This window comes from Mus musculus, chromosome 7, assembly GCF_000001635.26.
Source record: "Mus musculus strain C57BL/6J chromosome 7, GRCm38.p6 C57BL/6J".
NCBI lineage: Eukaryota > Metazoa > Chordata > Mammalia > Rodentia > Muridae > Mus > Mus musculus.
In genome coordinates, this window is record NC_000073.6 from 144,268,441 (window position 1) to 144,285,702 (window position 17,262).

At 51.1% G+C, this 17,262-nt stretch overlaps 1 protein-coding gene across 30 annotated transcripts in view; it reads left to right on the forward strand.

Annotated features, from left to right (window-relative positions):
• Nucleotides 1–17,262, forward strand: part of Shank2 (SH3 and multiple ankyrin repeat domains 2) — a 447,967-nt gene that overhangs the window by 290,364 nt on the left and 140,341 nt on the right. For 25 of the 30 annotated variants that reach the window (XM_006508521.4, XM_006508520.4, XM_030242323.1 and 22 more), the window contains one exon: nucleotides 16,615–16,697. In XM_006508521.4, coding sequence (XP_006508584.1) covers nucleotides 16,615–16,697 — 83 coding nt within the window. Of the gene's footprint in view, nucleotides 1–12,112; nucleotides 16,698–17,262 lie in introns of those variants that run through there. The other 5 variants (XM_030242328.1, XM_030242329.1, XM_006508536.4 and 2 more) reach the window with 4 other exon arrangements.

A 17,262-nucleotide genomic window follows, 5' to 3' on the forward strand; every position in this document is an offset into this window, starting at 1 on the left:
CATGATGGATTCCATCCTGGCTTCCATCCCTGCAGGGAGGCGCCTGGCTCAACACTCTCAGGCCACATTTAGCACTTTTCCCAGGTGGCGAGTGGGTGTCCTGATGGGGGAGAGCAGGCAGATGGGTGGGGCGATGGAGAAGCCGCAGAGCAGTTGCTAGGGGAGGCTGGCATTCAGGCACCCCTCCAGGCCGCACCCAGCAGACTGCCCTTGGCCCTTGGGTTATGTTGAGAGATGGGCCAAGGTAGGCAGGTGCACCATGAGCTTCCTGTCTCTCCACCTCCTTAGCCACACCAGCAGCAGAAGGAGGGTGTTGACCCTGGAATTTTCCATGGTCACATCTGCCCAAGGCATCCTCAGTGTGCTAAGCTCAGTGCTGTATAAGGTGCCCCCCCCCACCTCCCCTCTGTACAGCTGCCCTGTAATTCGCATTTACTAATTTCCATACTGCGAGAACTCTGCCCCACTAATCTCAAGCTGCTGATGTGTTTACTGATCCTGGAGCTGAGGAAACATGCCCACAGCTAGCCCTGGCAAGCTGGCACGCTGCAGCACGCCCCCAGCCAGCACTATGTCCCTCTTCTGCCTTCTTCTCTAGCTCCACCATGGTAGGCTCTCAATCCTGGGACAGAATGAATCCTACAGGGTGGTCTTCAAACCTAATGGACCAGTCTGGGAGTTCTGATACCAAGGCTGTCTTTCCTGTCCTGATACAAACTCCTTGGGTGGGCCTCAGTTTCCTAACCAGTAAATGGCTCTATTCTCTTCATGTTCTTCTTTTCTACCACCATTTTTGGGGGGGGGGATATTTGGCCAGAAGCCAGTGTAACTATTTGTCATAATTTGCTGTAAGGGAATACCACTGATGAATATGTCAGATGCAGAAGCATGCATCTGTTAATCTAGCACATCTGTGATGAGAGGAGAGGCAGAAACAGGATTCCTGAAAGCTCACATGCCAGCTAGCCTCATGTTTGTAATGGTGGGGTGTTAGAAAACCTCTCTCAAACAAAAGAAAGGCAAAAAACTGACTGATGGTTGAGGTTCTCCTCTGAGCTCACGTGTGCTACATGGCACAAGCTCCCCACTAGACACACACACACATACACACAGGAAAAATTGCCAGCATTAATGGGCATAAGCAGTAGTATCCTGAACAAATATGTCACTCACTGTATGTGGACATAGCCAGTGGTCACCATGAGCATCCACACATGTTGACCCTAAAGCAGGCCTGTCAGGACCAGGTTTCAGAGCCACAGAGGTGGTCACAGAACAGCCAGGTGGACAAGAATGCTCAAAACTGGTACCTAAGCTTGTGCAGCCCATCCAGGTGCCAGCCAGGGAGAGGGGGGCGAGGCTGCCAGGTCTGCAGGTGTTCTTAGGACTGAAGTGGGCACACAAACTCTCAGCAAATGTCTGTGTTAATCCTCACCTTTGGCAAGCTCCAGGTGTTCCATCCTCCTCTAGGGAATAGCAGCCTTTGGGGTCTGACTCTGGGACCCACCTGACTCACTGTTGCCTAGGCCAAGGACAGCAGCCAAGTGTTTGATCTGCATTTGCTTGTGTCTCGTCTACCGTGTATCAGTGCTGGCTCTTGCTTGTCTCCTTTCCTTATCACCTGGGGTAGGGCCTGGCAAATGTTCAACCTCAGAAAGTCGAGGAAGAAAGAGGATTAATGGATGAATGAATGATCAATGGGTGGATGGATAAAGGGTGGATTGGTGGCTAGATAAATGGCTATATGTTAGAGTGATGGATGAGTGATGGATGAGTGATGGATAGGTGAATAATGAATTTTGGATGTTAGATAGATAGGTTGATGATGAATCAATGAATGTTAGGTGGATGATGGGGGGTAGATGATTGCGTAGATGGATGGGTGAATGGGTATTAAATTGATCATAAAGGTAGACAGATGGACAGACAGACATAGACAGATGTTAGATGGATGTATGTCAGATAGATGAGGATAGATGGATGATGGATGAGAGGATGAATGGATACGTGGGTGGTAGATGGATGGATGGATGGATGGATGGATGGATGGACAGGTAGATGGGTGGATGGATGGGTGGATGGGTGGATGGATAGATGGATGGGTGGATGGATGGGTGGATGGATAGATGGATGGATGGATGGATGGATGGATGGATGGATGGGTGGATGGGTGGATGGGTGGATGGATGGGTGGATGGATGGATGGGTGGGTGGGTGGATGGATGGATGGATGGGTGGGTGGATGGATGGATGGATGGATGGATGGATGGATGGACAGGTAGATGGGTGGATGGATGGATGGATGGATGGATGGGTGGATGGATGGATGGATGGATGGATGGATGGATAGATGGATGGCTAGGTGGATTGATGGATAGATGGATGCACTGATTAGTGGTTAAGTGGGAAGGTAGATTGATGACTCCGGATGTGGAAAGATGCTCAGGTGGGGCATCATTCTGAGGCTTCTTTATAGGCAGAACTGTGCACACTGTTGGCTCTCAATAAATCCTATAAGGAGAGCAAGGGACAGTGTGGCCCCGAGTAGAAGACGAGGTACCCAGTGCCAAGCATCACACCACAGAAAGAGTTTATGCCATCAGAGGAAGTTCAGCTGACCCAGCCCCACACAGCTCTCCTGCTTCCATTCCCTCAAAGGCAACACCGGGCACCCTGATTCATTGCCAGAGTTAGAAAGCAGCACAACATGGTCAGGTCTGCAGGAGGGCTCAGCCATGAAAGCCTGCTGCTGTCTCTGAGATTTCCTCATGGTGAGTTTGGGCTAGGTGGCCAGCCTGTCCATGATCCTTGGCAGCCGCCAGCCAGTCAGCAGCACTTAGCTCTTCAGGACACATGCTGATTAAAACCTGACTCTGCTAACCAAGGTCAAGGCTGAGGCTGGCATGGTGGCCAGAAGCCTGGCATAGCAGATGGCACTCTTGTGCCTCAGGTTCCCTGGCCTGTTCCTGGCCCCACAGAACTGTAATGCTTGTAGAAGAGTAGGAGTCAGTGATAAACAAAAAGGCCAAAAGCCAGGGGAGGGCAGGGCTAGGAGGGACCTGGGACAGGGGAGAGGACAGTTGATAGGAAGGCTTGGAGCATGCCCCCTTGGAAGGGCTCAGGAGTGTGGCTCCCTCTGGCACTGGCAGATAGCATGGCTAGGACTGAAGTCAGTTGTCTGTCAGGGACTGGGAAAGGTTGTGGGCAGAAGTGACCTCAGGCTTTGGCTGCATCTTTCTACACCAGTTCCCACCCATCCGCTGCAGAACTTGGGGGCTTGCTCATCTCTCCTTAGTGCCAGGGTAGAGGCAGATGCACAGGCCCTTCATTCCTTGGATGAAGATGAGGAGGTATGGGATAGAAAGGTCACAGGAATGACAGGGACAGGCTGGGACCTCAGAGCACTGGGAGGCTAGGTGGGGCATTCATGCATCCTGCTTAGTCCTCTGTCTCCACCCCTCTGTGGTGACTGGTGGACATAGGGCCCCCTTCCCATCAGTGTGGCTTGTGCTGTCCTGGTATGAGGAGAGTGATACGCAGGGCAAGCTTCCCTCAGCAAAGCCTTAAATATTGTTGGTTTGTGGTTCTGAGGGCATTTCCCCCTTTTCAAGTGCAGTGAGTGGCTAGGTTAATGCAGTAATGACAGCCCTAGAGGAGGGGTCACATGTGTGAAAAGAGAACAGCCAGCAGAGAGCCTTAGCCACCCTTCTCATCCATCAACCCACTCAATCGTCCTCTGTCCATCCACCCATCTATCCATTCATCCACCCATCCAAAAATTCATTTACTAGAAAAGAGAGGTGACTCAAAAGAGCACTTGCTGTTCTTGCAGAGGATCCAGGTTCAATCCCTGCCCCACTCTCATCAGGTGGCTCTCAGTGCCTAGACCTTATTTCCAGGGGATCTGACCCCTCTTATGGTCTCCAGAAGCACTTGCATATACATGGTACACATCCAGAGAAGCAGGCAAACACACAAACATACAAATACTAAGACTTTGTAATGCATGTACTAGGTACATAGCTCTATACCACATGACTGGGCACATATGGTCAGCTGAGTGGCCTTCAAAGATGTCCATTTCAAAATTCTGTCAACTTTTAAGTCAAAGGAGGACTTGGCAGATTTGGCTATTACATTTGACTTGTACATTAAGGCTATTGCAATAAAGGATCATCTTGGGGTACCCAGGAAATGTATAGATGCCATTTCATGTCTCCTCCTAAGAGGACAGAGCTAGAGGAGACCCTGTGACCACAGAGGCAGGAAGTAGGGAGATGCAGCTGTGGCCCTAGTAATATCTAGAGCCACAAGAAGCTGGGGAAGGGCAATGGACCCTCACCTAGAACTGACTCTCAGGCTTGAGTTTTGTCATCACAGACTTCTGCTGATTGGAGTTACCATTGTTTGTCACAGCAGCTGCAGGAGCCTCATACTGTCTGTGTGGTTTAACAGCCTTAACAAGGTACATGTCCCACAAACAATGACCTTCCTTAGACAGAGGCCACTCAGGAAGCTAGGCTCATTGTCACCTTGTAGGGCCACATGTCTGGTCTCCAAGTCATGACCATAAGTGACATCAGAAGTCAGGAGCGATGTGGAATTTTACTTGAGTGCGTAAATGTCTGAGAAGCAGGTAGCTAACCAGAGTTGGTGCCCAACAAGCCCTCAGATTGCTGGGTGATAGCAAGGACTAATACTGGCTATGCACTGGACACAGAGGAGGAAGCTGGCAACTGGCAGGACAGGCTGAGTCTTGGAGGTTTCTCAGGGCATGATATGTGCCCTGAGATGTGGCTGAGCAACCATTGGTTGGAGTTCTGCATGACAGGATGGAAGCAGCATACAACTAGCAGCAGTCAGACCCAGGCCCAGGCCCCACCTTGCTTTCCCTGTCCACATTATGGCTTAGGTCTCATATGTCTATCATTCTTTCCTGACATTAGCTTCCTGAAGATGTCATCACTCTGGTTGGCCTTGTCCTCAACCATCTATATGCAAGCCATTATATCAGCCTAGCTGGAATGCCCCAGAAACCTGGACCACTCTGAGAACTCGCAAAACTCCAGAGCAACTAAGCCAAGGAAAAGTGTGTGTCCTTAGCTCACTGCCTCTTGAACTAAGCCCATGCAAGAGCAGGCACTGTGGCCAGATGTTCCCTGGAGAGCTAAGCACAACATAGGACTTTGCTCTACCTCCTTGTTTCCAGCCAGTGTCCTCTAGGAAGCATTTGGCAGAGACTGCGACCTTGGTGGCAGGCCTGAAGAGGCCAGAACCAGTATTTGTCCCATAGGTCAATTGCAACTCTCCAATCTCTTGGCTTTTTCTTCATGGTTACAGAGTTGCAGCTAGCACTCTGGTTATATCTCCACAGTGCATCCTTTGCAGGGATGTTGAGGAAGGCCATGCTTCTCCAGCATACTGAGTCGTTGAATAATTCCCAGAGGCTCTGGTAGATTTCTACTCTACTCTCGTTGGCTAAAGCCATGTTCTATGGCACAGCTGTCCCTGGTGTGACTGGGAACTGCAGGGGAGACTGGGAAGCAAGAATGTAGGTTTTCTAGAGTCTGTTGTGGGAAATAAACCAGGGGGTGGAACAGAGACTGCTGGAATCTGGATGTGAGGGGAAATGAGATGAGGTTTGGCTTCATCACTAAGGGCACAGCAAAAGAGCCTCCTAGATATGATGACTATTTCAAATGGGCTTTGAGGGATGAATAGGAGTTGAGCAGCTAGAGTTAGCAATCAGGGAAAGTACTCTGGGCTGGGAATATAGCTTGATGGTAGAGGACTGGCTTTGCACCCCTGGGTGCATCTGTCATGCTTGATGTCTGCTATGTACTTGTTTCTATGTGGGAACCCCATCCTTCTTTTCATTGAACACCCCATGAAGTGGAACTGCTGCCTTCTTTGGAGATTTTCTGTTTGGCTTGGGGTGTAATCTACTGGCAGGCTGTCGGAGTATTGTAGGTGCTATCTGGCAGCTCAGCCACTTCCCAGAGCTGCTGGAGCCTCCTCTGCCTCCAAGGAGACTCCCATCCCTGTCATCCTGGGGTAGGAGCTGTGAGCAGTCAGGGCCCCCTAACTGGGCAGCATCATAGGTCACAGAACTGTCTCCTGCCCCCTGCCCCTGGGCAGCTGGTCTCCTTCTCTGGATTTGTTCTCTTGTGCAAAGTTCTCCACCTCTCCGTACATGCCTTTGTTTCCCTCATCTATACATGAGTCAGTACCTTAGAAAGCTGAGGCAGGAGGATTATAGTAAGTGCATGGCCAGCCTGAGCTATATAGTGAGTTCCAGGCCAGATTGGGCCACATGATAAGATCCTGTCTCAAATAAAACCAAAAGCGGAAGGCGTCTCAGGGAAACAGAAGGTTCAGTCAGTTACGCTGAGAGCACTCACAGCCCGTGTACACAGTCATTATGATAATTGACATATTAATTACCACTTGATAATTATTGCTCAGGGAGGCTGAGTCCAGGCAGACCTCAACTGTGAGCCAAGTTAGGGGGCGAGAGGGCGCGCTTCGCTTTGTGCAAAGGGTTCTCCGTCTCGGCCTCCAAACCTTTCTAGGGCAGGTCACGGGTGACCTGGTTTTTCCACAGCACTCTGTGGTATATTAAGCCAGGCACACCTGTACCGGGCAGTGTCACAGCTACTGAGGAAAATTAATTCTTTTCTTAGCTTCTGCTATAGGCAGTGATGAACCACATAGGCATGTTATTTGTGTCCATTCTAAGTCCTGTAAGGTTACTGAAGACATGTCCTGAGAGAACCCAGCCTGAGGCCCACTTCATATCTGTCAATAAAGTTTTATTGGAGCAGAGCAGAGCCCAAGCTTTCTCAGGTTGGCAGGGCTGCTAGTGTCACACCTAACAAGCAAGGCTCCCTCAGAGCCTGGACTGTTGATTCTAGGTCTTTATAGGAAAACTTGTCAGCTGCTGGCCTGGAATATGGAAATTTTAAAGCACTCCCTCTGCCTGGGTGTGGAGGTGGCTCTGGAGAGGTGGAGGTGAGGAGTTCAAAGCCAGCCTCCCCATACAGTAAATTTGAGGCCACCCTAGGCTATATTAGGCCCTGTGTTTAAAGAGAAAAAAATCCTAAATAGTCAGGAGTGTGTCTCAGTGGGTAAATGCTTGCCCGACGTGCAGGAAGCTCTAGGCCAATCCCCAGTGCCTCAAAATACATGTGTGAAGGTGCATGTCTATGATCTTATCACTATGGAAGTGAAGGTAGGAGGGTCAGGAGTTCAAGGCTTTCCTTGGCTACATAGTGAGTTTGAAGCCAATGTCAGTTGAATGGGACCCTGTTTGTAAAAAAAGAGAGAAAGAGGCCTCTAGGACTTGTAACTTCTTCTGTAAGCAGCACTGTGGTGACAGTTTCCTCTCTCTGAGCATCAACACCTGTTGGAGAGGCAAAATAGTCGCACGCTACAGGAATTCCATCCACAGTGTACCACAAATGCTTCCTGTTGCCCCATCAGATGGCACTGTGACTGTGGAGTTCTTTTCAAAGTTCAGTGTTGAGACATACCCATACTCAGTATAGCGTAGCTGTGCAGGCCTGTGGTCTACGCCAGGCAGCCTACGTGTGCCAGAGGCATCCCTGTCCCCACTCAGGCAAACACACACTACCATGTTCACACATCAGAGCACCCTTATGGAGGAGTACCTGGTGACCTTATCCTGTGGTGCTCCCAAGCAGCAGCAGGCAGGTATGGGGTCAGCTGTGACCTGGTCTTGTAGTTTGGGCCTCAGCCTGGGCTTCTGATGGTATCCAGGGCAGGAAAGCCCAGTGAAGCCTCCTCACCAGAATCTGAGGTCCCAACAGACATTCACACTTTTTTTTAATTGGCACTTGTTTTATTTATTTGTGAATAGGAGTCTCTGCTCCATGACATTCTTGAGGTCAGAGGACAACTTGCAGGAGTCCATTCTCTCCTTTCACATGTGTGTTTTAGGGATCATACTCAAATTGTCAGGCTCAGTGGCAGGTGCCTTTACCTGTTGAACCATCTCACTAATTTTAATAGTTTAAAGCTAGGATGTCTTCCCCATCCCACAGACGACCAGAGTGGGCTAGCCACATTAAAAGAGCCAATGCCTGTTTCTCAGCCTGTTGGGCTAGCTTTGAGACAAACAGATGGGCCAGGCCTAGCCTGTCATTCTAATTAGCAGTTAGAAGGAAAGGCACAAACAGCCCCTGCCTATGCCTGTAGCAAAATGCCAGGCAGCTGGATTGCCCTGTGATATTCTAGAGAATATTCCACACCGAATGGAGGCTGGGATTCCAGAGCAGCCCAAGCACACAAGTCACCAGGCCACAGAATCAGGAGCCAAGGGGAACAGGATTTTCAGTGGAACCCAGGTTGAACTCCTGTAGGAGTGGCCTAGGAAGGAGATACTCCTGATTCTAAAAATAAGTCTCATGTCCCAGCAGAACAAAGCCAGAGGGTTACCCATGCCTCATGGGCTACACAAGGATGTCACCCAGGAACTGGGAACCAGTAACTGCTGAGATCCTAGAGGCCAGTGGATGGCCATGTGTGTGTGTGTGTGTGTGTGGGAGTATTCTCCCCATAACTAGCTACCCAGCCCTGCCAGAGCTGGTACCCACCAAACACACAAGTCACTGAGGGACCTACACAGTGACAACAACATGGCTCCTGAAGACCATGGCAGCTTTGTGCAGAGAACATGGGCTGTGCAAAGACACTATAGTTCATGAAGGGTATCTATGCCCAGAAGAGGAGACAGCAGTCAGGCTGGAGCATGGGGAGTTGGGAGAGGCATTACAAAGGGTCTTAGCTATAGTGAGGAGTATAGATTTTATTCCCAAAATGATGAGACTCTGCAGAAGGAATATTTTAAATGGGAGAAACAGTCTGACTTAAGGGATTTTTAAAATATATGTTTATGTGTATATGCATGCATACATATACAATATATATGTACAATGAAGAGAAAAGTAAGGGGAGACCCAGCATCCGGTCTTGGAGGATTCTGAGTCCTGAGAACATGTCAGTTTTTTCTCTGTCTTGGTCTCCAGAACCATGTTAGTTCCAGAGTCAGGGTGGAAGGCCTTCATGACAGTTCCTAGAGAATGGTGCCCAAATGTTTTCTGTTTTCCTTGGTACTTAGACCCTTTTCTTCTGTTGTTTTCTTGAATCAGCTTCTCCCAGAGCGCTATGAGCCGCCATGCTGGGCTAAGCAATTCCCCTTCTAGCCAAGGAGGGAGGCCTCAGGCAGGATGCTTAGGCTTCTGCAAGCTCCAGGAGAGAGGCTGCTGCCCCTCCCTCATGGGCCCCTGACCTTCATCTGCCTGCTCCGTGGGAACATCTTGTGTCTAACAGAGAGCTATGTCCTGTTGCTTGCTGCAGGCAGATCACCCAAGCCTGTCTTGCTAATGCCCACACGAGGGTGGGGTACACATGGCAGTATCTACATTTGGGCATTGCATTCCCAGAATGCAACAGGCTCTGAAGCACAGGGCTTTCTCCTAAGCTCATAGGTTTCCAGCCCTGCTATGTGCCTGGTCCCTCTCAAATGATCTTTTCCTCACCAGCCTGAGTATGTCAAGGTTTTGGCCAAGACCAACATGGCAAGCAAGCAAGATGACTCTCTTAAGGACCCTGTGTGAGTTCAGGATACAGGGACCCAGACCCTACTCTGTGCATGGTTTTCCTCATTTTAGTTGGGAACAGTGATCATAGCTTGTCACCTAGGCAAGGTACTTCTGGGGCCATTGTCTTGAGTATGCTTTGGCAGGTAGCACCGGATGGTGCTCAGGCAATACTCGTGGGTGACTTATTGCAAGGTAATGAGGTGATTTAATTCGAATCAAGTTCTCTGCTCATGATTGTTTCCATCGGGAAGAAGTTGTATTGCTTATCACGTTAGCAACGAGGAGGGGAAATGGCCGTAATAAACGCAGGCAAGGCTTTTGCATAATTGCCCATCTGAGAAATCACTTCTGTATCTAAGGAGGGGGTGTGCAGTTTCCACAGATAAGGGTGACACAGTGACACCTCCATTCATCCCAAGAAAGAGTGGCTTCCAGGAGCCAGGAGGAGTGCAGTCCATGACTGTGTCTATCCCTTCCCGCAGGTGACACAATTCTGTCTCCCAGTAACATCCTTGCTTGACTATCGCTGAAAGGTGGCACCCAGCGTGAGACTTATTAGCCCAGAAGCAAGAGAGCCTTATGAATGCTCCAATCAGGAAGCAGGATGTTAGAAGATGTTATCATGCGTGGTTAAAGCCAAGAGGACCCCCACTTTGGTGGCAAGTGACAAATAATGAGGGACCCCTCCTGTCTACCAGCAGGTTTCCAAGCCTTCCCGTGAACCAGGCTATTCTGCCTTTGCCCACCCATAGATAGGTCCTCTCTGCCAACCTACAGCCAGCTTACCCTCCATGAGCTGGGCTGACTGCCCACACCAGCAGCAAGAGGGCCTGGCTGGCATCTCTGCCGGCTGAGCTGGAACACCTGTTAAGACTTGGCCTGTGCCCCAGCACCTCTCTACCCACCCCCTCCATGGAGGAGCTGACAGCATCCTGCATGGCCCCATCCTTTCTGATTGGCAGAGTCCAGAAATGTCTAGGGCATCCACTGTCGCTGCTGCTCCCTGGAGACACGTCTTTCTAATAGTGCTCTAGCTCCTGTGTGGACAGGCCACCAAGATACAGTCACAAGAACAGTGGGGTTGCCGATTTCAGCCTTCTGCTCCCAGCACTGGAAATGCTTTGCAGAGATAATCTTGGGTTTCCGCCGCCTCTGGACAGGGAGCAGGTACCACCTCCCCACCACCAGTGGATTTTCCCAGTGTGCCCATGGCCCTTACTCAGCATACCTTTTGGCCCATTGGAGTTGTCTAAAAATTTTCCCTTGAACCCATTCATTTGAGTCACTGTGGCCACTGCCTGGCTGCGCCCTCACACACTTAGCAATGAATAGCACTGGAGGATTCTCCCGAGGTGAGAAAAATCCAACTTACAAGTGATTTTTCACACCTGAAGGAATGATGTTTACAGATACCAGATTTAACAAGAAATGGAGTTGACCCCAGGTGAGATTCCAGAGACACTTAATCAAATGGCAGGCTGGCTTCTGTGTTGCTGCTTAAGCCCTGAGGACTTGAGAGGCGCTGAATTTATTATTTCCCAGCTTGCAAATAGGCTTGAGAGTTAAAGCCAAAACCTGGGGGGGTCCCCCCTTGTCTTCAAGACTGTGGATAACACCCTGTCACCTCTTGATGGTGGCCAACACACCTGCCTGGTCTCAGCTGATCAAAGTCCATCCTCAGTAGGGTCTATGACATCCCTTTCTGTAGGCCTAGCTATACAGGGGTTCCCTGTTGTCTGGGTCTGTGCAACAGCCAGCTATTATATGGAATCAGCCTGGCTTTAGTATCTACCTTGTAGAATGTAGTGACTTCTTGTAGAATGAACCCCAATCCAGAGAGCCATAGATTATGTGTCCTCAGTCACACCCACAGGCCACTCCCACCACCCAAGACATCAGTCATAGCCTCCAGGGAGCAAGACTAGGCTACTTGTGCTGACACCAAGGAGAGTTGTGCAAGGAAGAGGAGCTGACTTTCATGGTAGGACTATGTAGGAATTCCAGCCACTTGTGTGTCAACCCTGCTGGGTCCCAGACTGAATAAAGAGAAAGTGAACCGAGCACCAGCGTTCACCTCTCTCTGCCTTCTGGCTATGAGTGCGATGTGAGTGACCTTGTGTTCCTGCCACCGTGCTTTCCCCAGCATGATGGACTGTGCCCTTAAGCTGTGAGCCAAGGGAACCCTTCCTCCCTTAAGTTGCTTCTGTCAGGTGTTTTGTCACAGCAACAGGAAAAGTGCTACACCGGGTGTGATGGCTCACATATGTAATTCCAGCAACTTAGGAGCCTGAAAGCAGAAGCTGGGAGGGGGGGATCACCAAGAGTTCAAGGCCAGCCTAGGCTACACAGTGAAACCTTATCTTCAAAAAGTAAAACATAAGCAAATGCCACTGTGGCTTGGCACCAGAAGGCAAGTCACAGGGGTAAGGTCCTAGGACCCACTCTGTGGCAGACTTCAAGTCCCCACAATACTCCACATGTACTTGATCAGTTAACGCAAGATAGATTGGGGGATGGGAACAAACATGGCTGCCTTCTGCATGTAGTTCCCAGAAGTCAACGTGCTTCCTGTAGAAACAGCTCTTCCATCTTCCATGGCAATCACAGATACGAAGTATGGGACTTGTACTTCTCTGACTTGTACTGTGCATGACGTACACAGCTGTACTTAGCATATCTGTATCCCTCTCCTCCACACACACACACATCTGCTGCAGGTAGATATTGTCATAGGAGGGTCCATTTGAGGTATGCTGGGAACTCTTCTTCCCTGTGCAGGAAACACATCTGAGGAACATGTGCTGGCTTGTATTTGTGTACAGTCAATGAACACTGGGAGGTTTTTTTTAGAACAGGGAATATTGGGGGTTTTGCTTCCAGGATACCCACACTGAATGCTTTATGTGCACGGTCAGTTATGGGTAAGGCAACAGGTCTCCAGAAGAAGCCTGAATGGGCTCGCCCAGCAGCAGTGTGCGGACTATGGGAGCTTCAGATGTGTCCCAGTGAAATGTAAACAATGGCCTTCGGGTCGAATCAGGGTATATCTGCTGGGAAGCCAGGCAGAGGCTACCAGGGACTTAGGCAGCGTTAGGTCTACTTATGGTGAAGTGCCAGGGCAGCCAGTAAGGCTGAACTGGTCTCACCCAGGGTCAGGTCAACAAGAGGAAAAGGCTACTGAGAGAGAGTCCAAGAGAGACCTCCCCTCTGCAGTCATCTGCAGCATCTCCAACCCACCTCCCCTCTGCCATGTATTGCACCCCTGCCTCAGGTTCTGCCAGCCCCTGGGCATTCAGGGTGATCTGTAACAACAACTCACTGTCTCTCAGGAGATCAAGCCCCTTGAGGAGAAGGGGGCATTTGCTTCTGGGTAAAGCACAAGAGTGTGCACAGAAGCTTGAGGGCCGTGTTTCTGGCACTGGGTCTGCCCACAGTGATATGTCTTATCAGTGGAAACTCAGTTTCCACGCCTAAGTCTTTACCCACTCACTTCAGACTGGTGAATGTCTGAATTTGGGGTTTAGGCCCAAGGCTTGTTGGTGGTTAAGGGTGGCGGGCACATGGTGGGGCTTGGCCCCTGAAAAACATCATAGAGAAGAACTAGAAAACATCTTCTAGGAATGGGAGGGGTTTGGGGAGAGGAGGCCTGTCTACACACACAGGGCTGTCACAGCAGAAAGCTGTTAGGAAGGTCTTGGAAGATCAGAATCTGGGAGAAGCCTCGGGCACGGGGCTGTGGAAGAGGTGAGTAATACAGTCATTGCCTCTAATAGTAGCTCTTTAACTGAAAATAATTCCTGTGTGTTAGAGTTGACTGCCCACTAGGGGTTGTCCTGAGAGTATAGGGTCCTTCTGTTCCCCCCTTCCATGCCTCACCCCATGATCATGCCTGCAGTTGTGATTCTCAGTGTATAGGGCAAGATCTGAGGCTTAAGAGGTTAGGGTGACCTTGGGCTCAGCATCACACTTCACTTTGAACCCCTGCTCAGTGACACCCCTGTCCCTTACAAGCAGTCAGAAGGAGGCAGCCAGTGTCCAGTTAGCATAGCTGGCCTGAGGAGGTTCCTGTGACTGGTTTGAGGAAGTGTCTGGTTCATCAGTCAGGTTCTGCTGACTGATGGAATACATTCCAGAAGGCCTCTGTGGCTTCTTCCCTGAGCTGAGGCCAAAGTGGGAGCTGTTGCTCACCTGTGTCCAGAGGATCATGCAGACATTAGACTCTCATGTTGGGGCACCATCCCTCAGCCACTAAAGCACACAGAGAGAATGGGGTGCTGGGCTGGGCTGGGCTGGGCTGGGCTGGGCTGGGCTGGGCTGGACTGAGCACCAAGGTCTCAGAGAAACCCTTGTGGCTAAGAAGGGACATAAAGAAGCCACAGGATTTCTACTGTTTAACCACTGAGGGAGCACTGGGGCTGAGACAGGTAGCTTCCTATGTGAAAGTTGGAGGAGAAAGGAAAAGGGTGTCCAATAAGGGACCTGAGTCTATATTCCAGATACCTAGGGTGGGCACGAAAGTTCAAAGATTGAAGGGTCTGGCATAAACTTGCTTCACCCAGTGTCTTGTAAAGTGCCCGAATCCACAGCAACAAGTCCCTCCCTACCCTAGCTCTCCTTCGAACCATTAATGTGATGGAGGTCCTGGCTGCTAGCCAGAGCCTCTCCAGTTACTGACCACACTTGAAAGGGGTTCCCTGGAGCCTTGTCACTAAACCACACTATCATGGGTATAATGGCATCCAACCACAGCAGCCCCAAGTGACTGTGAGCTGTCCTTACAGCCTGTCAATATGGGACGCAGCGGACCAAAGGGTCTGTCACTTCCTACAGGCCAGCCCAATGACTCACCCATAGGCTCTCATCACCCCTGTGGGATCTGCTGGCACAGGGGGCTTTGAGAACTGAGTAGAAAGGGTCTCACATAGCAGGATCCAGGAGGCTGGCAGGATATGTCAGTAGACAGAGCAAGGTTTTAGGTGAGCTTCTCAGCCACCTTCTCAGACTTCTGTGACTAGTCATCCTACCTAGACCACTGTGTTTGCAGATTATGTCACTGCCCAGCCTCTGTTACCTCCCCCCATAGCAAATTCCCAGAACACAGATTCTCCCTGGGACATTATTAGGATAACCCGGTGATGGGTAACTGTTGAGTGACTTCTGTGAACTCGACACTATCAGTCTTGCTTGCCCATTGGGAACCTTGAAAAGCCACCACTCTGTCCTCACCTGTTTCCAGGTGTGTCTAACCAGCAGACCACTGGCCACATGCACCCCAAGGCAGCTTTGAATAGGGCCAACCCAAAATTTTATACTTACTCAAACATTGTAAGATTGTTTTGCCATATTTTTTTTTTCTTGTAACTTCATTGTGTGAACTTTGTAATTGAGAATGTCAACATAATGTCACAGTGACAAAAGGTTGGCCAGGCCTGCTAGACTGGTTAGAAGGGGCTTTCCTGCTCCTACAGCTCCAGGGTGCCCTGTTCTAGTTGACTGCTATCTGCAGGCCAGACCCTACCTAAGTCCCATGCCTCCTGTAGACCCAAAGCCCTAGAGAACTGACTGGCACCACTCTGGGACTCAGAGCCGTCACTGTTCTTCACTCCCAACCCATGTTCTATCCACAGCCCTCTTCTTCAGTGTCTGGGGCTCAGCTACTCCTGTTGTGATTTCTGCCCACCATGTCCTGTGTCCTCCTACTGGGACTCTACAGAAGAAAGCCCTCTCCCTCCTTCTCCAGCCCTCAACCCCCAGACTTCCTGCCTTCTGACTTACTTCCGGGGGGCGGGGGCAATGGCTGAATCTGGGATACAGACAGCACTGTCTCCTGCCCCAGAGCAGCCACCAAAAAACGGCCGACAAGGGCCAGAGTTGGTGGCTCTCAATTTATTAGGCAGCATCTTTTCATCCTGTGTCCCCTGTGCGCACCTCTAGGTGGACAGTCAGAGTTCTGTTAATGTTGGTGACAGGCAGCTTTGGCCGGAACAGCAAAGTTGGGGCTTTTTAGTCTGTTTCCTTTAAAAATGGAAATGCTATACAAAGAGGTGAGCCCGGTGGTTCTTGGTCTTCCTTGCAGTGGGGATGCTGCTGCCCTCGCTGTCCTCAGCAAGGCATCTTCCTCAGGAGGGAGCCGCTGCCCTCCTTGGCTCTGGTAGGACTGAAATGGCCTGAGCCCCTCACTCCCTCACCCCTCAGCGTTGGCCTCCATGGCGGGGAGAGACACAGAGCTGGCGGCTCCCCCTCCCGCCGGCCACCAGCCCAGCCTGCGGCTCCTCTGCTCTGCGCGGGATGACGCCCAGGCAGCCGCGCCGGTCGCACTGTGGGCTCATCAGATGACTGTGGGGGCTCCTGCTGCACACTACATTCCCTAGGACGGGGGAGAGGGAGGGAGGGGGCGCTGGCTGCAAAGCACAGGTCTCTGCATCCCCAGTGCCTGCTGCTGGCTCGTGCACAGAACAAACGGAGAGAACCCGATCTCCTCTTTAAGCCCCTTCAAGAAATAGCAAAGCAGCTGTCTTGGTTATTCCTCCGGCTGATTTCTTCTGCTTCCCTGGAAGATGCGTCTGGCCGAGACAGGCCTGGGGACCTCCTTCACCACGCTGCTGCCTCTGCCGCCGCCGCCACCACCCGGGCCACTTACTTTCTTTGCTCTGGGCGGCGGTGTCCTGGCCGGCCCCCGGGTCCCTTGAGCTGGGCCCCCTGCTCCCCCAGCGGCCTGGGCAGCCCCTCCAGCATCCATGACTCCTTCCCCTGGCTGGCTCCCGCGCCCGCCGCCCCCCTCCACATCCCACTGTGCCCCGCTCGCCCATCCTGCTACCCCCCCACCCCCAGCTCCTCCTGCACCGAGCTGCTGCCCAGGCTCCTCCATGCTGCCTGGATCTGAGCTGGGTGATTAATTGGCTGTGATGATGAGCGTCCCCGGCGGTGGAGCAGCCACCGTGATGATGACCGGTTACAATAATGGTCGCTATCCCCGGAATTCTCTCTACAGTGACTGCATTATTGAGGACAAGACGGTGGTCCTGCAAAAGAAGGACAACGAGGGCTTTGGATTTGTGCTCCGAGGGGCAAAAGGTGAGTGTTCTGGGATCCCTTTCCACAGTGTGTGTGTGTGTGTGTATGTGTGTGTGTTGTACACAGGCTTGTATGAAGAACCTTCCCCAGCTTGGAAATAAGCATGAAACAAGCATTTTCCTGGGGGCACTTGGTTGCTAGACAACGATGCTCTTTAACATTCTGCCTTCCTCAGAAAACATCTAGGCTTCCTGCAGGCATGTTTTTAATTTTCCATCTACAGTACTGCTCCAAATGAGCTGCTCTCCCTCCCTCCCCCCCCCACCTCTTTCTCCCAATCCTGGGGAGACCCTGCAGCTTGGGCTTCAGTTTAGTCACAGAGTGCTGACTCTCAAAGCTCCTGGTGTCTGATACTCAGAATGGCCCAGCCCAAGTTTGAGGCACCCGGAAGCTGGCCTGTGCTGGGGATGGGTTTCAGCTCTAAGGGTGGCAGGTGTCTGCCAACTCACCTCTAAGGTGACTTTGCAAAGGCAAGGAGAAAAGAAGGTCCCCTCTACTGTCAACTAAGCTGGCAGCACCCCACACCCTGTGGCCTGGGAGTGGGAGGCTCTGGGATACATCTCAA